We start from the raw sequence: 22,821 nt of genomic DNA on the forward strand, positions 1-22,821 counted from the left end.
AGGAAAAAAAAGTGCGTCCCCCCCCCTCTAACTTTTGAACCATATGTTTAAAAAATATGAAAAAATTACAAAAATAGAACTTTACAAAGACTTTCTAGGAAAATTGTTTTGAATTTGATAGGTTCAGTAGTTTTTGAGAAAAATACGGAAAACTACGGAACCCTACACTGAGCGTGGCCCGACACGCTCTTGGCCGGTTTTTTGCTCTAAGGTTTATTTTTAAGGAACACTAACTTTCCTTGAATTCTCAAGGCCGATTGTTATATGTGTTAGAAAATACTGTTAGGAATTGATAATCATCATTTCTTAACCATTTGCGCCGGCCGGCCTGGTTACCTACGTAATGAATCCTTGTATACGTCAGCTGCCGACTGGATCCCGGTTTATCAGAAACACTACGTTACACTACACACTGGTGTTTCGGGTGTCCATGGGCGGCGGTGATCGCTTACCATCAGGCGACCTGTCTGCTCGTTTGCCTCCTATCCCATAAAAAAAAAACATCTATCCCAATAACTTGGAAGTAGAGAAATCATTACATGCATAGTCAACGTGACTTTGTGAAACATGACAATCGTGAATTAGTTAATTAGTGATTTTAATAATATGGGTAATTTTAATATATACATAATTCATATCGTAAAAGTAAAAACATAATTTACGTCATTAACATTTTAATTACCATTGTTTTTTTAACTTCTGATACTGTAGTTTACTATTTAAGCTTAGAGTATTTTTATCCATACTAATATTATAAATGGGAAAGTGTGTGTGTCTGTTTCTTTGTCCGTCTTTCACGGCAAAACGGAGCGATGAATTGTCGTGATTCTTTATGTGGAGATAGTTGAAGGGATGGAGAGTGACATAGGCTACTTTTTGTCGCGCTTTTTGTAACGCGAGCAAAAGCTAGTATAATATACAAGGTGCTCGCGAGGAACCCGCATAACTTGAACCACGCGTTTCTGAGGCAAAAAGAAAAAAAAATGTTATATGAATTTAAATTTTTTTTTGTTTTTTCTTACTTTTTTGGACGTATTTTCACATAAAAAAAATTTTTTATCCATAAAGTTGGCAATTAAAATGAGTTCTTTCATTTATTTTTCTAAAAACCAAATTATTTGGAAGTTTTTCTTGTCACATTTTGACATCTATCAATGACTACTGTGAGACTATGCTCCACAATTGCGCATCAGCGCCGTTAAGAAACCTCTACTGAGTAACAATACGGAAATGTTTTTTTTAAATTGGCAATAACTCTGAAACTAGACGAAATCTAGAAAAGTTTATATGACATTTTAGTCTTAAAATGTGACCAAGAATATGCCGTTAAAGTTATATGGGTTCCTCGCGAGCACCTTGTATATTGAAATGAGCTTAGATATTTACATGAATATCTAAGCATATTTGCGCGGCTGTGCGCTGTCAATTCTTATTTTCTAGCTATAAACATCAACATAATTATGTAAATTATGATTGTAGATACTTAAGTAGGTACACTTACCTCTTCAACTTTATATGTATATGTATTCTTAAAGTTAATAAAAAAAAAATCATATTCATTTTCAGTTTAGTACGGTGATTTTTTTTTGTATATTTATTACACCTAGGTACTCACTGAGTTACAGTGGTGACGCGTGAAGATTTTCATTGGTAAAGCCGGAGGGGTTTTTGGGATCTGTTTTGTATGGACTTTTACAGGCACTGCAGTATTTTAGGGAACCCGTTGGGAATCGAGTTGTATCGACGCTACGCCACTGCTGAGTTACTTAATTAGCAAACAATAATACCTACATGTATGTTTGCCGATTTTAGTCAGATTCGCATAAAATATATATAAACAATTAAACATTACAATAAAACAAAAAATATTTAAAAATATTTCAATATATATTTGAATCATTGAAGCAGACTAACATTCAGACATATTTTTTTGTAAATGAATAAATAACAATAGAAGATTAGACTAGCTTATTTCATTTATGACTAAAAAGCTGATTCTAAAAATAAAAAATAAAGAAAGTTAAATGGAATTAATACAATATTGCACGACAATCTGGAAAAATCCCTACAAAAAGGTTTTTACAATTCATACTGATAATATAACATTTTCATAACATTGATGAAGTATAAAAATTGGCCATTGGCCATCATGAAAGTAGGTTTTTTATTTACATCTTAATTCAATACATAACATTAATAAATTGACTTTTTTTTCAAAAAATAATACTTGATTTGTTGGTTAAAATGCCATTGGATTGGACCCTTGATTTGACCTTATTGCCTAAAATAATAATACAATATTTAAACAATTTCTTATTGCGTGTGAAGACAAGTTCATTTAAATTTTATAAAGTGTACATATGTATATTGCACAAAAAATTACAAAACCCTTCGTAAAAATACATTCTACATTCAATTACGATGTACATTATATTAACGTTTCATGCAAAATAAGTGAGGTCAATAGGGATAAGAGTGGCAGTGAGATAAGTGCGACTGGCCTTCATACCGGGGCGTTTCCGTCTACGCCTCGATTAGTCTTTCTGCGATTGCAATTTATCCACTAAACGCAAGTTATACTAGTACCCCGCAGCCACCCTTAACCATATGGGATTAGTACTCTTAAAACAATAGGTATTAATGGTTTTAACAATGTACGAGTATGTAATTCCTTAAACAACTAATAATAAATGTGTCAAAGTCTTACTTTGTAGCATACCATACAAATAAGATTTGCTTGTATGTTATTATTAGCAAATTAGCTCGAAGCGTCTCTATTTTACTTATGGCCAGGGCCGGCCCACTGATCGGCCGATCTAGACGCCAAACCATAGGAGATGTACCACTTGCTTGAAAACGAATTGTGTAAATACGTATCAGTCTTAAAATTCTAACATTCTTAACACTATAATTATACTTTTCCCAATACCCAAAGTTACGTCAATACTTTAAAAACAAAAAATATGTTTTTTTTTCTTACCTTACCTATATGTACGCTCTGCGGATTTATGATATTTTTAAAAAATATATGCATATTGTATCATTTTTCATTGCACTTCGTAATAGTCAAAAACATAATATAGTATTAATAGCGCCTACACTTGTTTCTTTTGTGACAGTGATTATTTTACCCCATCTAACCTTACTTAATATAAAAAAGTAGACAAAATATTTATATTCTTCTTAACCAGAGGGGAAAAATACTACATTCGCATGGAGAGTGACCGAGTTTAGTCTTAACAGTACTTAGCCTTCAAGTCTTTTCTCAAAATCTTGCCGGCCGCGTTTTTCGGTATAGCTTCAATGCTCTGAACCTCCTTAAGATGTTTGAACGACACTAACTTACTATTAACATATTCCTTGAGTTCCTCGGGAGAAATGGTTTGGTTAGGTTGCGGCACTATGAAAGCTTTCGGCACCTCGCCCGAGACGGGGTCGGGGACGCCGATGACGGCGCAGTCCGCCACTTTGGGGTTAGTTCGGATAATGGCTTCTACTTCGGCGGGGGCTACTTGGAAACCTTTCACCTGGAATGATAAAATGATTATGACATTGCTTGGTATCTGAATATATTACCATTATTACCTAATCCAGAATTTACTGATTAAAATCCGATTTTATAATTTATACTCGTTGTGATGACGACACATTTTTGGTTGATGCTCGACTGATGAGTCAAATTGTCATAGTTAAGATTCTAAATATTTTAACCCTGTGTCGAGAGATGGCAGTCAACGCAACTTGACTACAATTGTCAAAAATCCTATACCCATTCTCTTAGCTGGTCATTAAGATTACTTACATAAAACTATTCCTAAAAGTATTTAAATATACAAATACTCACGTCAATATATTGTGATTGGCGACATGTTTTGAGTATTCAGTGCACGAAGTGTAGCCGCCGCGAGCCCTCATTATAGGGTATCCATGACTCGAAACATGTCGCCAATCGCGATATATTAACGTCAGTACATCCGTATATTCTTATATGTTTCACGAAGGTTTAACGTCTATATTCCTAAAGGCCACTTGCACCAACGAAAATGGAGGGTTAACCCATCATTTTATAAGGAATTTGAGAGATGACACCCACTAACCCTGAGTTAAGTGCTTGGTGCAAGTGGACCTGAAAGGCTCAATCCGCAGCAAGAGTACAGTACCCGGCGATAAAGAATGCACATCGGTTTTTCGTCTTCGTAGAGTTGTCTCGTTCTTGCTTATGTGAGGTTAATTGTCTCTTTCCAAAGACCGATGTGCCTTCTTTATCGCCGTTTACTGTAACATGGGTCACGATTTTATGGCATGTTCCATTTACTCACGATGCAAGTTCAAGTTATCATCTATCCCTAAATAAGTGTACTTACCCGATATACGCATAGATCCTTTCATTTGCAGCTGTAGTTCAAATAAACACTAAATGACTTTACTTTTGGGCCATTTTTTTCAAAGTTGTCCACCCAATTTTTTTTTTGGATTTGGAAATTTTTATGTGGTTTCCACTTAGAATCGCGAGCTTTTTCAATCCTAATAGGAGAAAAAAAGTGTCCCAAGGTTTTTTCCCATTCCGTTACCATTTTTTCATACATTTTGTATGGCGGTAACGGAGTGAAAGGTTCGAAAAATGTATGGAAATCTTGGGAAATTTTTGTTCTTCTATCAGAATCGAAAGAACTAGCGATTCTGAGTAAAAATCACGTAAAAAATATCCATGTTACAAAAAAAGCGGGGTGGACAACTTTGAAAAAAAAAAATGGCCCTTCTACGTGGATTGACCCATAAGATTTTCAGACATGTCTAACCTTGATGAGCTCCTTAATCCTGTCAGTCACGTACAGGTATCGGCTGTCGTCGTACTTGCCAATGTCGCCGGTCTTATACCAGCCGTCTCGGAACACCTGTGCGGTCGCTTCTTCATCGTCGTAGTAGCCCTGCATTACGTTGGGGCCGCGGTACCAGATTTCACCTTCCTGTAGTATGAAAAACAAAAAGGTTTCTTTTGTTTAATAAGCGAGGGGGAAATTCTGTCGGAAATATTAAGTAAACGACATATCTTCCACGTTTTACATTATTTAAATATTAAGACGCTGACAACACCCAATGGCCTTGACGCTGGCGTACACTGTCTATTCGTATGGGAGTAAGTGAGAGCACGATGCCACTAAAACAGGGCAAGGGCAAAATAAAATAGAAAGATGCATTATTTGTGCAATATGTTTCGTTAATGTTTTAGATATGTATATTTATGTTATTGTAATTTTAATTAAAGACAACTAATTGAATAATAGAGTGACAACTAAGCGAGTACGGCTATGTTCGTGGAAATATAATGAATAATAACATTTATTAATTTACTTGCCTTACTAGAATTAATAGTTGGTCTTAAAAAACTTTATTTCTTTATTTATAAATTCCTTAAGATTAACACTAACAGACAGGCTATACATGTTAATAGGAGGGTAGTTTTAGAGACTCATACAATAGGGTACCTTATTGTTATTTGTACTTCGGTTTAAAACTCTCGGGTCTTTCGAGCCCGGTCATGTATGTACAAGGCGTGCGGGGGCTATAGATCCAACACGTAGAGGGCGTTTGGAGAGCTTGCTTTATAAATCTAAAAGACAAAACTTCCCCGTGAGCGTTTGTGCATTCGGCTACGCACACAGCTATGGAAAAAAACTGGACTCTATGGAAAAAAAATCGTAGTTTAGTGTTGTGTTCCTGCCGATGAGTAAGGCTGCCAGAGCTCAACGAGGGTGCGGTGTGCTGACGACGGGAGGACTTACGGAACTAATTTGTTCCGTCTATTCTCCTTTGAGTCGTCGGCAACCCGAGCGGATACAACTAATGGTATTCTTATGTACAGTACTATTACTAATACCGAATCTCAGCGGACTTTAACAGAATTCGTTTTAAAAACCAGACTTTCGTCTAGCGCTAAGTTCAAGTTAAAGACATCATACGTTAGCGTAGAATCTCACTTAGAACTTGTACACTCCTTTTGCTGTGTACTTATACTTAACACAGCAAAAGGGTACAAGTTTCTAATGGGGTAGCAACGCGCATGTGACACTCTTTGAGTTGCAAAGCATAGGCTTGCTTTCCATCAGGGGGACCGTATGATTGTTTGCCACCGACGTAGTATAAAAAAAGGTACCTCTCCAGCGGGCAGGGCCTCGTGTGTCTGAATGTCTGCGATCTTGATCTGCGAGCTGGGCAGCACGTGGCCGACGGCGGCGTGGTTGTCGTCGACGTTGAACCCGATCGTCGCCGCCCCGTTGGTTTCCGTCAGACCGTAGCCTTGACGGAAGTTGATTTTTGGCTGAAACGTACGAAAATCAGTAGTAACCTAACCACAAAATTTTGACTAATTCAGCTTTAAAAAAAAAAATCTAAATCGAAATAGGTTCATCCTTTCGGGAGTTACGATGCATCACAGACAGCAGAGTTGGGAAAAAAGTATTCGACAAACGATTAAAATTTGACGATTTATTAGTTTTAATCGACTTCAAAGGACGATTAATTAGTTGTGCCTAATCGGAGCTTCGATTAACGTTAATCGCGATTAAATTATTCGTCGAATAATTTTCAGCGATTAATTTCTTTAGTCGATTAATTATTCGAATATCAAAACCTGATCTTTTTGTTTGTTTTTGTTTTTATAGGTGTTTTTAGGTAGGTAATGCTAATTATAAAAATAATGACCAATTTGAATCCTTAAGTGCAAAGCTGCAGAGTTTATCCTGAATTTACGTACAAATCGGCTACCTGTCAACTTTCAATCGAGAATTCGTGAAATCAATCGATTAAGATACGGATTAAATCAATTTAAATCGTATGTTAGGTCGTTTATTTTAATCGCGATTAATGAGGAGGCACCACAGATTTAGATATTCAGTAGATGAAGTAAATAGCACCATTTGTATGGGAACCAAGCGTGCCGACTTTTTAGCTGTCACTGAGACGTCACGGTCGGCATTTAGTGATGGGAAAACCTAAACGATTCAAAGACACCAATGCCCCTCCGCCCCGCAACAATGCAGCCGTCTCTCTCGTACACATAGATTTTATATCTGTGGGCTCGCTCGCTCACTCCCCGCTCCCCTGCAAACTATCCCAAAAATCGAGTAGTATGACAAAAAGATTCACGCAGAGGGAGGTCACGCTCACGTCACGCTATTAAGCGGTTTCATTCTGTCCACGCTTTTGGATACCTTCGCGTAATATTAATATCAAGTAAGTATTTTAAATATATTTGTTGACATTTTATAGAAACAAGAAAGATTGTTACCATTGAAACGCATAGTAAGAGACATAATCAATTCAGATAACCTAAAAATCGCAAATCGATTAACATGAATGGTATCGATTTTCTGACAGACGAATGATTTTCAACGGAGTGATTGAATAATTTTTGAATTGAATTGTGTTTTACTCGGTGGCAAAGTTTGTTCAACCTTCGTGCCTTGAAACCCTCACAACGCTCAAGATTCCACTTCTCGAACCACCACTTCGCGGTTTAATATTGGAATGTTTCGCTTGCTCGAGTATCAATATTGGCACGTGCGGTTAAACAACAACTTTGCTCCTTGTAAAACAAATACGTAACTATTTTATTAAAATTAGAACACGAGTATATTTTTATTAATAACTACTAAATTGTGTTTTGTAATAGACAATAGTGTTTATCATTCGTCTGTTCGATTATCGATTACAAACGATTATTGATATTTATTGTAGAACGAACAACACTAGTCGCTAAATTTGACGGACGAATGAGAAATGGGCTGTACTACGAAGTCGAAGCGATACGCGAGAGTATCGCTAGTCTCATATTCATCATCTCTTTAACACACATGGTCGATCAAACGCTTAAAGCAAACGCAGCAATGCAATGTAAACGCCGGTTTGTAACGTAATTCTATAGTTACTTAGGTACATCCTTGGACGCATAAATAAAAATACGGAAAAAATGATTAAAAATGAATTCACGCACAATATTATTTAAAAATTACTTACGTGTGATGGGAAATATGTTTTTGTTTTTGTGCGCTGGAAATATTTGGGCTGGTGCAGTTAATTATCATGCAATGAGGCATTTTGTATTTTTTTTCTTACGTGCGGCTGCAACAGCTGACGTATGTGGACTGTCATTAGAAATGGCCATCTCAGTGGCTGGCACTGAGTTCGGACACGCGAAGTAGATACATTTGCTTCTTCTAGTGTATATTCATTTCTGTGGGAGGCACACTGACATTTTATCCCGCCAGGCGGCGCCTGTGCAAGTTCCTAGGCAGTAGGCATGTCACTGTTTTTCACGTATGAAATTCTTTATCTGTGCAATGGACTAATAAGGTGGCACCATCTGTCGTGTGCCTCCTCATTAGCATGATGAGCTGTTGAGACTTACATTTTTCTTGAGCACGGCGGCAGCGTCGGTCTCCGAGACAGGCGCGGCGCCGCTGATGACGCCGTACACGCTCTGCAGGTGCGCCGCCTGCACGGCCGGGTGCTTGCCCAGGAACACCACTGCAATTACACATAGCCTTCTAATGCCGTGGCTTGCGTGGGCGACGGTCGTGCGACGGCGATGCGACTCATACGAAATCAAACTTTATCGATATGGAAGTATTAGACGCGACGGCGACGGTCGCGCGACCGTCGCTCACGCAAGACACGGCGTAATAGGTACCATAGAGGAATAAGTAAGGGAAGAGTTGTAACTCCATACTAGTACATCAAAAAATGCGAGTTATTTGTACAGGCATAGTTAAATGACATCTAGTGACAATTACGCGTCAAATAGGGTGAATTATCAGTACCACTACTCGATACCAGGTGTCACAGTGTCTCGTCTGCCAAAAGTTTAATATTAGAACAGTTTACAACTTATATTACAAGCAGAAGGAATTTAAAACAGAATACCGATTAATACTATTGTATATTATTAGCTAAAAATTGGTGAGCATTAGACTTTTCGTTCGTCACGAAATCTATTTACAAGTAGCAGTACTGATCATTGACGCTAGTTGACGCGTGATTGTCGCTAGATGTCACTTAACTATGCCTATAGAAATAACTCGCATTTACTGATGTATGGAGTTACAACTCTTCCCTTAAGCGCACCACACATGTAACGCGGGCGCGGGCCGCCGCGGCCCTAGCGGGCGGGTGCGTTTTTCAAACCCTTCACACAGAGCGCGGGCGCGGGCGCGGCGGGCCCGACGCGGGTTTCCCATCCCATCCGCCATCGATCGTTGGCAGTCGGCACCAAGATGTCAGAAGATACGGACACAGACGAGGAATTATTGTTTCTGCTTGTTTTGAGGAATAAAGTTCGCAAAAGAAAAAGAAATCCGGGTTCAGGAAATTAATATGAAACAATTAATATTTGGAGAGTACCATAGACTGTGTAGAGAAAGAGAACTGGAAACATATGAACATAGATTTTTTAAATATTTTCACATGTCAAAGGCAGCCTTTGAAGAGTTACATGAAACATTGAGTGCAAAAATATACAAACAGGATACAACAACATACATTCACGCCTGTTTCCCATAAAGGGGTAGACAGAGCACATGAAACTGTTAAAGTTACAGTGCCACTCTTGGCAAATAAGGGGTTGAAAGAAAACTAAACTGTGACATTTCAGTGATAGGTTGCCAGCCTCTCGCCTACGCCACAATTTACCCCATATCCCACAGTCGCCTTCTACGACACCACAGACCAACCCCTATAGACATCCATTACAAGACGACTCGCGGTCGCCAGCCTTCCTAGTATTTGCACTGATATAAGCGCGGGCGCTCGCCGTGCCCGATCAGTAGCGACCAAGTAACAGATCCGAAAGCAGCGCGTGTTTTTCGCAGTAAAAAAATTGAAAAAGTGTATTTTGATGTCTTAAAGATGTCCACCTGTAGTGTGAAATGGTGTGGAAAGGTAACAAGAAGCTCAAATTTAAAAACAGACGTCATTACATTCCACATAAAAGTCATATTTATAATTTATTCAGAGCCGGCATAGGTCAACTTACATTGGCCATTTACGCGTCAGTAGAGGGACAGTCCCTTTCATCTGGCGCGACTGCCCGCCGTCCTTGAAACGGCCAATCACAGCGCGCTTAACACATTCCCCGCCCGCTCCTCGCACCCCTGGCACTGGTGACTCGTATCGCGAACAAAATATACAAGAATGCTACTCTATAGGAGGTTCTCTGTGTACGACACCCACGGGAAGAAAGGGGGTGGTGAAATTTTTAACCCGTCACCACACGGATACAAATACAAACAAACAAAACAACAGGACACAATCATTTTCACACGAAACAGGATACAAACTTTGTAAATAAATACAAACGCCATGAAATGCACGCGCCCGCCCGACCCGCTGTGTGTGAGCTTATACGCAAACCAATGAATTACGAAAAAAACTACCGCTCGTTACCCGCCTCACCGCTCTCTGTCTGTGTCGCGGGCGCGTGTGGCTGATACACGCACCCGCCCGCGCCCGCACTGTGTGTGTGGATGTACATTATAAACTGGCTAACACAACGCGCGGCGGGCCCGCAGACGCACGCACCCGCCCGCGCCCGCGCTGTGTGTGTGGTGCGCTTTACTTATTCTTCTATGTAGGTACTTAATACTAATTTATTGACCGCAGCGAAGCGAGGGCTACGTTTTAGCTCAAGAAATTTGCTTTTGTATGCCCGGATGTCCCGATCGGCAGGTCGCAATTTTCAACGGATTCTCTTGAAATTTTATGACCAGATTCTATGACTCATTTTGTCGTCCGAGATTTTGGAAATTGTTCAAAATGACAAAGTCATGCGGCCTCGCGCCTTAACTAATAGCAGTATTGATATCAAGCAAGTTTTGTCTTTTAGATTTATAAAGCAAGCTCTCCAAACGCCCTCTATGTGTTGGATCTATAGCCCCCGCACGCCTTGTACATGACCGGGCTCGAAAGACCCGAGAGTTTTAAACCGAGATACAAATAATAATAAATAGAATAGAATATACTTTATTTAACATCAAATTGGACAAAATAAATACAAGATAGATACATCACAAACTCGAAGCTAACTGGGAAAATAATAAGGGTTTTGAATGATTCACGGTTGTTTTCATTAGACTTATATTGACCGGGATATAGACCGTGATTACCTTTTTGATTTTGGTCGAGCTCCCGATATTTCGACGCAGTTGCATTCATGCAAATGTAGATAGGTCTTCATTATTGATTGCGTTAGGTACATTACTTTTTTACATTTTTCAGTAGGTAACAGCGCAGCGTACGAGTATATGCCGCTTAAAGGGTCGCCGTCGTGACTTGACTATGATAATTATTATTCAGTTTTGCGTTCTCTAAGCATGTCGCGAAAGTCTACAGCTCCCAGAGCCACTAGTTTTAAGTACGGAACACGATGATTGACGAAATGTTCACTTGAGCCGCGGTCTATTGGGTCTACAAAATCACAGTATAATAGAGTACTATCGTACAATATGGCCTCTTCCGCTCCCCGCTGAAAGTGCGGCCCACCCACTCTCGGTTACCTCACTGTTGCCGCCTGTCAAGAACGCGCCCAGTCGACCTGTCATATCTCGGTCATACGAGCATGATACGCGTTCACCTACACGAGCTCAGACTGTGTGCGTAGGAACGAGTCTCTTTCATATATTTGATCGCCTTTGTCCGAGGTGTGACAAAATGCTCTTACCCATGGGAGGAACGAGGAACAGCACATTCGCCTGGTGCTTGACAAGGCTCTGCAGGAACAGGTCCGGCTTGAAGTACGGCATGGTCACCAGCTTCACGCCGAGATACATCTGGTTCACCATCAGCGCGTTGAACCCGAAGATGTGGAAGAAGGGTAGCACTGCTGGCAGGACGGCTTGGTGGCTTTCTGAAATTGTATTCAGTGTAGTAGGTCGGTATAATTTTAGATTATAATGGAAGATTTTTTTTAACCGCTACCATAGTACCTCTAGACAAGACTTTAAAACATAAAATATTTTTAACTAGCTTTTGCTTTTGAATTTGAAAATTGCGGAATGTTCCATACAAACTTCCACCCCCCGTTTTAGGGAATTGGGGGGTTAGAAAGAGACAAAAAGTAGCCTATGTCACTTTTCATCCCTTCAACTATCTCCACTTAAAAATCACATCAATTCGTCGCCCCGTTTTGCCGTGAAAAACGGACAAACAAACAGACACACACTTTCCCATTTATAATATTATTATGGATATTGATATGGTTGCTATGTTGTTAGGTTAGCTACAAACTATTACGTAATTAGTTGACCCTAGGAAGTTCTTAGGGTTCCTAGTAGGAACTGAATAACTTAATAACCGACTTGGTAAAATCGCCGTCAATAGAAATTGTCAACAATGTAAACAAACTATTATATAAAATATCAGTATTTTAGCACAATTTTATTATTTTAAAGGTTGAGGATCATAATGTGAGATGAATTGATTAAATAACACATGGATTTAGCCAGTATCGGATGAGTTAGAATGGAAATTAAAGACATATTGACTACTGGGTTTGTTTACATTGTTCACAAATTCTATTGACGGCGACTTTAAGTTGATATTACATGGATCTCACAACTTTTTACGCCAGAAGAACTGAGTTGCGAAAGTATTTTGTTTTTTACAGGTTTTTTTTTCCGGTGGGATATAAGTGATCTGGGGGCACGGGAGTGCCCCCGCCAAGTCGAGTAAAAAGAGGCACGGCTGTACCATCCTTTTCTCGAAGCAATTCAGACCATTTTCAATCCCCTGTAACTCCGTTGTGGATAAAACTAGAAGCCTGAATTTTCAGCATCCAAGCAGTCATTGTATAAACACGGTATATTCCAAAGTTGATCTAATTTAAAACAGTAGTTTAGGAATAATTACTAGTCAAAGTTTCTTAATTTTGTCACTCACTGGCTGACTGACATACGATCATCAATGACCATAAGACACTCCTAGTAGACTTGGTAGGGGATCTAAAGTATTTTAACACCAGAAGAACTGAGTTGCGAGACTTATTGTTTCTACTAGTATTGTTTTTGATGGGATATAACTTACCAGAAGTCTCTTCAATCACAATAATATCCGGATCAGAGATCTGCTGATTCATAGCCACCACACTCCTGTGGTTCAACACCACACCCTTTGGAAACCCGGTGGTCCCGCTGGAAAACGGCAATATGGCCACATCGTTCGGCTCTCTCTTAACTGATTTCAAACAGTCAGTACATAGGTTGAAATCTTCGGCGAATTCTGCGAATTTTATCGTCCCTTCGGGTAGGTTTTCGTTGTCCACTAGGATAATAGGAATGTCTTTCTTTAGAGAGTCCAGGGCGCCTTTTATGTTAGCGTAAGAGAGTTTGGAGGCGATTATCGCTTGGCAGTCGATCTTTGATAGCTGGTGTTGCAGCTCATCTGGAATAATAAAACAACTGTTACGGCCCAGCCACGACATTGGTCTAAGCGCGACAGCGGCGAGCGGCGGCCATACATTGAAGCGAGACACAGCGATGGGACTTTTCATTCGCACGTATGGCTGCCGCTCGCCGCTGCCGCGCTTAGACCAATGTCGTGGCTGGGCCGTTATACTGTTTAGTAAAACGTCCCACTTTGTCGCTTACCATAGAGACGAGTTTTGCATATGAATAAACTGACTACGCGGCTTCATGGCAATCGACAAACTTTTTACGTTTTATTAAACACACTCACAAATTTTGTATACTTTTTATAATAAGTCCTCTTTATATCCCCTCTGTGGTGACGGGTAAGGCACTGGTCCCACCGCGAGCTAGTAAACTATGAGCTATCGGCTATAAAAACGAACAAAAGATAATCACTTTCGTGTAAATAAAAGAGACATGTTAATGTTAATCTGTCACTGCAACATAGGGCTTGCATTCCGGAATTCCGGAATCTCGAAATTCCGGAATTTCGGACAATTTTTCCGATATTACAGTTCCGGAATTGAAACACATAATCTCGAAAATTCCGGAATTTATATATTTTTAGATAAAAACGTGTAATATCAGCCTGGTTATTTTACAAAATTACCACAGAATGTATAAGAAATATGTAAATTCATAAGTTAGACACTGCTCGGACTCAGGTAGTACCCTATTTTATGGCTAAAGGGGCTAGTTAGAGCGAGATAGTGTAATTTTAAATTTTAACCCGCTAATGGCGCTAATATTAACCATTGTCACTTTCTGATTTTGCGAACTTAAATTCAGATGCGAAACGTAGTATTTGGTATTACATTCATTCACAAGCATAACGTCGTAGTTACTTATACACTTTTCACAAAGACGTGTGCATATTTTACTAAACTGGTGGACTTTACTGCAATGTATGGAAAATGGTGGATATGAAAACTATGCTTTATTTTTTACAAGAATTCAAGGTCTATATGTACATGTACCTAGGTATAAATCAGGAAATCTGACTTTTTGGGCCTCGAGTCTGATACAGGTAATTCAATATTTATTTTATTACATTTATGTGAATAAGACGTTGTGCCATTGTTGTAAATTATTACTTTTACATTATTTCGGTGGACAATCGATGCATTTATGCATTTAAAAGTTTTAAAACCTTTGTTTTTATTAGATTAAATTGATAAAACAATAATGTTGTCCTCGTCCATATTGCTGTAAATCCTCAAATATGAAATAAGTTCAGAAGGAAAACACTGTATTTGGGGTAGTTTTATTTAGTTTTTGTCTAAAATATGTAGTTTTTATTACTGATTGATGTGTCAAATACTATTAAATAATAATGCTAAATATATTTACTTTAATGTTAACTACTATCACAAAACTGGCACTAAAACCTCGTTTGTATCGTTTGTTGTTGTTCGAAATACTTAGCAAGACCGATTTTGACACAAAATGGGCTTTCCTGTAAAATTACTAAAATGAAAATTGCAGTGTTATATGCCTTTTAGGTACGGAGTTATTGTCTTAAACGTCGATTAATAATAAATTATAATTTAAAATTGTATTATTTCATCAGAAATCCACCAGAAAACAAAACGAAAAAAAATTGTCCAATTCCGGAACTAGTTCCGGAATTCCGGAATTGAAGTCCAATCTCGAAAACCAGTTCCGGAATTGAAAATCGTCCGATATTGCAAGCCCTACTGCAACATCACAATTTCGGTAACTTTAAAGGCTGCCACACACCGCAAAGCGGGACGGGAGCGGGACGGGCGCGGGTCGCTAGCGCCGCGGTAGGCGCGCGTGACACGCGCGCTGGCTGCGCGGTGAGGCACACACTGACAATGCCCGAATGTCGGCGCGACGGACCCGCGCGGGTCCCGCGGCGGGAGCGGGACACGACCTGTTGTGATTGGGCGGGTTAGCGCGGGACGGGCGCGGCGCGGAGCGGGGCGTGCGCGGAGCGTCGGTGTGTGGCACCGTATTTGATTCAGTGTTATACAGCGCGGCGCTCGCGCCCCGCGCCCGTCCCGCTCCCGTCCCGCTTTGCGGTGTGTGGCAGCCTTTAACTGCTAAAAGCCTAACCCCTTTGGTTTAGTTTATGTAGGTATACAAGGTGCTCGCGAGAAACCCGCATAACTTGAACCACGCGTTTCTGAGGCAAAAAGAAAGAAAAAATGTTATATGAATTTTAAAATTTTTCGCCAAATATAAATATTTTTTTTTTCCATAAAGTTGACAATTAAAATGAGTTCTTTCATTTATTTTTCTAAAAACCAAATTATTTGGAAGTTTTTCTTGTCACATTTTGACATCTATCAATGACTACTTTGAGACTGCTCCACAATTGCGCATCAGCGCCGTTAAGAAACCTTTTCTACTGAGTAACAATACGGAAATGTTTTTTTTAAATTGGCAATAACTCTGAAACTAGACGAAATCTAGAAAAGTTTATATGACATTTTAGTCTTAAAATGTGACCAAGAATATGCCGTTAAAGTTATATGGGTTCCTCGCGAGCACCTTGTATACAATTATACATATATGATTATGTATACCGTCGATATACCTAGTGGTGTGACTGGAAGATAATTCACTACCATTAGGCTATCGACTCCGGAAACATGATAGATAATGACGACCGGTCTGGCCTAGCGTGTAGTGACCCTGCGTGCTAAGCCGCGGTCCCGGGTTCGAATCCCGGTAAGGGCATTAATTTGTGTGATGAGCTCAGATATTTGTTCCTGAGTTATGGATGTTTTCTATGTATATAAGTATTTGTATATTATATATATATCGTTGTCTGAGTACCCACAACACTTCTTGAGCTTACCGTGGGACTCGGTCAATCTGTGTAAGAAAGTAAGAACGTCCTATAATATTTATGTAAGATATTTCATTACGCATATATCATGTGCACTTGGTCGTACGAAAAGTTGTTTATAGAAATACATCATCTTTAAATAAGCCTATATGAAGTGATACGCATATAGATAAGATATCACCTAAATACAGATATCGGTGCTCAAACTTCAAAAGCAGATTTTATACAAAAATATGATACAATCTTACAAGAGAATTCTACATTTTAGCAAAATATTACTACACTAGCTTTTGCCCGCGGCTTCGCTCTCGTTAGAAAGAGATAAAAAGTAGCCTATGTCACTCTCCATCCCTTCAACTATCTCCACTTAAAAAATCAGGTCAATTCGTCGCTCCGTTTTGTCGTGAAAGACGAACAAACAAACAGGTATACACACTATCGCATTTATAATATTAGTATGGATTGTTATATAATAGTCGAATTTATTAATTTGTATCAAATGTGATTATTTGATAAAACGTAATAAATTATGATTTAGTGAATAATAAATATCCACTTGATAACGATATCGCTAATAAAAAACAAATATAGGTATTAAGATATTAAATAAATAAAAATATACCACTGAACGGTTCTTTTTATTTCACCGAGTATAAGCCAATACTTACGAGCAGTGTAGGCCGGATTCATGAGCGTCGCTATGCAGCCGGCTTCTAACGTGCCGAACAACGCGACTGGATATTCGGGAAGGTTGGGCAGGATTATCGCCACCTTTAAAATAAGAATAGACTTATTATTTTTACTAGTATTAAAATAGTACATTACGGTCATTACGATAGAAGTGCGAAAAAAAGGAAGTTCGAAACGAGTGGCCTATAATAAAACAGCACAATCTGTACTGAAATAGCATAACATTACGATACACGTGCGAAAAGGAAATTCGAACTTCCTTTTCTACGCACTTGTATCGTAATGTAATGTACTATTTCGTCGAGATATTTGGCTCAAGCTTCAAAAACTGAAATATAACCGTATAGGTCCTAAATTATGGACAAAAGGGCGCTTTTCCCAGCCTTGATTATCAGAACAGCTTAATGTTGTCTCATTGTTGACAACATTGAGTTTTCGGGGGTGAAAAATCGATCTAGCTTAGCCTGAGATCCTGGAAAAGGCGAATTTTCGAGTTTCCATCCGTTTTTCTTTCGCGTTAGTAAACGCAAAATATGGTGGTTAATTTCGCCAACCGCGCATCGGCTGGGCGTAGCTCAGTCGTAATAGGTCGGTCTAATGTTCGCAAGCACATCGCAGGTTTCGAAACCCGGCCAGAATTAAAGTTTTTTTTTGTATTTATAAGAGTTTATTTTTAATCTAAAAGACGTGATATAATAAAATAGAACCGAGCGAAGCTCGGTCGCCCAGATATTGTATATATATTTATAAGGCCGATAGTCCACTATCATATGTTTATCATATAAATATGATCATAGGGTCTGTATGCCTCCCTTTTTCTCCAACGTGAAGAAAAAGGACGGCATGTTGCCTATCGGCCTAAACCAACCTTGTCATCGTTCCTTAGCTTCAGCTTGGTCCTAAGCGATGCTGCGAAAGCGACGGACATTCTGTGTGTTTGCGCATAAGTGTAGCCATGGCCTGTTACTGCACATACCTGTAAACAACGTTATTTTATTAACCCCCGACGCAAAAACGACGGGGTGTTATAAGTTTGACGTATCAGTCTGTCTGTGTGTGTGTCTATCTGTGGCATCGTAACTCCCGTTTTTTTTTTGTTTGAAAGCTGAGTTTGTCGGGAGTGTTCTTAGCCATGTTTCATGAAAATTGGTCCACTATGTCGCGTCGCGGTCGGGGCTATTTCAAAATTTTAATTTTGTGGTTATATTATTCATTAGAGTAGCTCACTGTTGAGTAAAGGCCTCCCTCCCTTTCGACGTATCCCGGTCTTGACTCGTGTCCCGCCAGTCCTTATCAAAGCCGTCGGGGTAAAAAAACGTATTAAGGCCGCATTAAGTATCCTCACTTGTCGGAATCGGAAAAAAAATACCGAGCGTACCTACTTTACTGCACCGATTCCGCGCCTAAAAGTGAGGAGGCGGCCTTATGTTTTAAATTAACCTCCAACGTTATCCGCGACAAAGACATGACCTAGACGGCATTACACCTTTGGGGTACGCTCAGCTATGGCGCTAATACTAATATTTGACATTTTACCACATGCCAAGCTAAGAATATGGGCCAAATTGTCAAAACTGAGGTTCAAAAGTTTTAAGCCTGTGTCAAGAGATGGCACTGCACTGTGATTAGACATTTTAGTTCGACAGTAACTCTCTATAATACTCGATCCTCTTTGTCCGCGAGCAAGGGGACACAGGCCTATTTCGGTACCTACGTCGGACCGGTTTGCTAATTTGTCTTAAACCGCCTGCTGGAGTCACAATTGACAAAGCTACAGGGTATTTTTTTTTTGTGTAGCGGGTTCGATTTCCGGCTTAATTATTTATAAAATCTATGAATGCAGTTCAAATTGTTTTTAAAATCAAAATAATGTCTTCTTTCAGCAAAATGTTCCATAATATCGTTCCACAATGCAACCATTCTTGAGCTTACCATGGGATTCAGTCAATTTGTGTAAACTTTTCATTTGCCATTTTGATGTCATTGAGAACCAGGCAGGCAATTATGGTCGCGCGATAAATGATAAAACATCTGGCCGTTCCTATCGCACTTAATAATAGTGCGATAGGGACGGCCTGATATTTTATCGTCTATCGCGCGACCATGCTTATGCTACCCGTGCAGATGGTGTTATGCAAACTAATGTTGTTTTGTCAAAGGTGGGTGTAGTCTCAGAAGTACCTTGACATTTGACATTTCATGCTCGTCATTGTTATTCTTGGCGAAATTTTGCATATAAATTATAGTTTTAACAATTCTACTTTTAGTCAGTTGCTATACAGATATTAGATATAGTAATGAAAATCTTATCAATATTAAATATCCAGTATTCTGATAAGGACAATTTAACTCACAACATTGGAACAAACACTTTATTTCAAGATAATATGGATCAAAATAGAATAAGTGCCTAAAGTTATCCAGAGGTAGATGACCTTTAGACAAAGGCAATAGTAATTATTGCAAAAATGCGTTATGCATGAACAATGGAAAGCTAATGTACATACTTATTGTATTGTCTATTCTGTTATATGACCGAATATGACCTACACTACACAGAATTCATTTAAGGTATCTAACATAACCATGTAACTTTGAGTTTGGTTCATTTAAATTTCAAATTTGATATACCTTAATTGGAGTATTATACAACTGGGGCCCGTTTCTCGAAAGGTACAAGCCTTGTATTACAAGTGTGTTTCCATGACAACCCATACAATTTGACAGTTCGCGCACTTGTAATACAAGGCTTGTACCTTTCGAGAAACGGGCCCCTGGTCTTTGGTTAGAAACTTAATTTGACTTTGCCCAAGATCTAAAATGAATAAAGAAAATAATAATGAAGCTGAACAAGTTACATAACATAAAACATATTACATTATACACCACATTAGAATCTTAGCTAGAACCCTAGGAAAAAAAAACACAATTACAGATGTAGTATGAAAAGGGCTTCCTTTGGAAACATTCGTATTTGTCATGCTATTTCAGTCAGTGTCAGTACAAGATGAACTCATTGAATGTCAGTACATCTTGTACTGACACTGACTGAAATAGCAACGTTCATATGTTTCCGTAACAATACAATCCAAGGCAAATCTGTTCGCACTACATCTGTATTTCAATGTTGATAAATATCAGCAGCATCTAATGCCTGACTGAAGAGTTAAGTCTTTTGTAGCTCCGTTTCATAGCTTATTATTATTATTTTTAATATACTAAGGACAACCAAGTATTAAACTTTCCCTTCTTGATTGGGAGTAGCAGTCAACTAATAGTAAATATTAGAGCATTCATCACTTCTTCGCAGTAAAGTTAGCTATATTTGATAATATAAGGCTATATTTGATAATGAAGGCGACGGTTGGCTATATTATCAAATAGGACCAGGTTTTAGTTGACAATGGCTAAATAACAGAAGCACCATTTGGGTCTTACCATAGACAAAATGATATGAAAATCCAGGTTTACTTCCAAAGGCCGAGTGAAGTGAAAGTACACAAAAGGCAAAGTCAATCATACTCACAGTTGCAGTCTTATCCGGCCATCTGTCCAAGTTCTGCCAGACAAACTCAGGGATGGTATAGTTCACTTTGGGAATGTCTTTGAAAGGTGAAGTTAAAATATTCTTCTCTAAAGTACTGCTATTGCGAATAGCAAGTTTTAAAGATGGAATGCTCAACCTCCTTGCTGTATGGTAGGCTGTTCTTCTTAATGTGCTAGCCATGTTAAAAAAAAAGCTAAAAAGAAAAATAATATTGTTACAACTTATGTGCACTTACAACATTTTATTAAGCACAATTTAATTCTGTAAAGTATTAAACAGGTAATAAAATTAGGTACAAAGTAAAGACTGGCACCACTGAAGGCCAAACTAGTGGTAAATCAAGTTGCTATTTAAGTAGGTAATTACTTTTACATTCCAGTAAATTAATCCTAATTAATGACATTGTACGATAACGCAACTATAAATTACTCACCGTACTAAAAAAACACTTGACACACTTGTTTGAGTTAAAAATTTAAGTGGGGAACGCCGCAATTTTGTTTCTCTAACCTACCACAACTAAAACACTATTACTAATGTCTCATTGCAACTAGACTGGGATTGGAATGATTGCAATATGTTTGATACTCAGTGATATTATAACCCGTATTCTGGTGGACTTTGAAACTAGTCGACAAGTTCGCAATTTTTTGTACACGATAGGGTCCTTTCACAACAAACAATTCGACGACCAAATAAAACGTATCTGACATCTGTCAAACTCGAATGTCCCCAGTGGCGCTAGTGAAGCGCATAATACATCCGAGAACGAACAAGAAAGAACGATTAGTTCATTAGTTCCAATTTTGAACTAAGACTGGTCCAAATAATGTCCAATGCATTTTTATCACTTTTTATTTAAACTAATGGCCGCTGTACACACATGGCCAACAGGTCCACCAACCCCCTTGGCCATGTGTGTAGAGGGCTACTTGGCCGTAAGTTGGCAGTTGGCGCTTGCGCTTGCCGGCCAACCGATTCGTGTCGGTTTTTTGTCCACACATCAAAGGATCTTGGCGCCAATGGCCAACTGCGTTTACACGTTGGCGCTTCATTCAGTTGGTCGTCAGCCGTCAGAGAGGACAGTAGTGATATATTTACGAAAATAATAAGTTTATCTATGCCAATAATAGTGTAGATTTTAGGAAATAAAATAACCTTGCAAATGTTTAATGTATTTCCTAAAAAAGATAAATGTTCTTATCAGAATATTCAAAAAATTGTTAATATTGCAAATAATTTAATTTTACTACGGGGTTATTATTTTTTAATATTTTTTTTCTGACAACGTCTATGACCAAGAATTTCCTAGATTTTTTCATTACACGTTCATCTTTCATGAAGAGCCAATGCCAAGTGATTGGTTCGCCAATGTGTAAACAGCGGCTCTTATCTTGGCCAAGGGGTTTCACAAAGGGCTGGTGGAACCGTTGGCCATGTGTGTACAGGGGCCATAAGGTGTCAAGATACAGAGATTTTATCGAAGATTATTTTTATCGAGTGGTAGATGAGTGGTAGTGAGACCAGATTTTAAATTTCGACCACTCGATTTCGTGTAAAGAAAAAGTTGGGAAAGTTGAATAGTCAATGTCAATTGATTTACAATTTCTATACGTTTGACGATAGCGATCACTCGATGAGCACTCGTAATTCAATAATTGATTCCCACTTTTTGATTTTGGAATGGGAGCTTCAATTAGTTATTTGTTTCACAAGGGGGCAAACTTGTTGTTTACCCGCACGCAATAATATATTGGCAATATTAATACCCGAGTAAGCGAAAGATACCTAAATACCAATACATATTACTCGCTACGCTCGCAGTTCAATAAATGGAATCTTCAGCGTTGTGAGGGTTTTAAGGCAATAAGGTTACCTAAACATATTTTGCCACCGAGTGAAACACACTATTTTTCACCACACCATCACAATGAAAATGACCCTATGATCCATTGAAATCGTATGTTTCAGGGGGGGTTGGTTTGCATCAAATGAGGTAGTTCTAATTTTTTATACATATTGTTAAGGATGAAATAGTGATGTCAAATCCGAGTTTTCCACCTCGAAAGCCCACCGGGTCATTATTAAATACTTGAAAAACCATGACTTTTTTTGGTTTTTCTCATATTTCACCATCAAAAACTTTCTTAAGGGCTAAAGTCATTATGAACAATTTTTAGAATAATAAATTACCAATAAAATAATATAAAAAGGATCTTTGTGGCCCCAGTAGTTTCTGAGATACGCTTAGTTAAAGTTTTCACAATTTCATAAAAACACAATGTATAGTCATTCTGGAGGGTGAGTTT

General features: G+C 38.7%; 1 protein-coding gene across 1 annotated transcript; it reads right to left on the reverse strand.

Annotated features, from left to right (window-relative positions):
- Nucleotides 1–3,234: 3,234 nt before the first annotated feature.
- LOC125235183 (4-coumarate--CoA ligase 1-like) lies at nucleotides 3,235–21,201 on the reverse strand. The gene is made up of 10 exons (XM_048141647.1): nucleotides 20,946–21,201; nucleotides 20,492–20,705; nucleotides 17,834–17,941; nucleotides 16,944–17,046; nucleotides 13,075–13,431; nucleotides 11,714–11,899; nucleotides 8,408–8,526; nucleotides 6,155–6,319; nucleotides 4,800–4,967; nucleotides 3,235–3,527 (listed from the first exon to the last, which is right to left on the reverse strand). The coding sequence occupies exons 2-10, from the start codon at nucleotides 20,690–20,692 to the stop codon at nucleotides 3,237–3,239; spliced, it is 1,698 nt and encodes a 565-aa protein (XP_047997604.1). The 5' UTR covers nucleotides 20,693–20,705; nucleotides 20,946–21,201; the 3' UTR covers nucleotides 3,235–3,236.
- Between the last annotated feature and the right edge of the window lie 1,620 nt (nucleotides 21,202–22,821).

Source organism: Leguminivora glycinivorella, chromosome 17, assembly GCF_023078275.1.
Source record: "Leguminivora glycinivorella isolate SPB_JAAS2020 chromosome 17, LegGlyc_1.1, whole genome shotgun sequence".
Classification (NCBI taxonomy): Eukaryota; Metazoa; Arthropoda; class Insecta; order Lepidoptera; family Tortricidae; genus Leguminivora; species Leguminivora glycinivorella.

Bases quoted from the DNA above. Each gene is read 5' to 3' on its own strand.
- LOC125235183 (XM_048141647.1), bottom strand. From the start codon at position 20,692: ATGGCTAGCACATTAAGAAGAACAGCCTACCATACAGCAAGGAGGTTG. The intron at 17,942-20,491 runs GTGAGTATGATT...CGTTGTTTACAG, and splicing joins GGCCGGATAAGACTGCAACT to GTATGTGCAGTAACAGGCCA. The intron at 8,527-11,713 runs GTAAGAGCATTT...GTGTAATTGCAG, and splicing joins GTTCCTCGTTCCTCCCATGG to TGGTGTTCCTGGGCAAGCAC.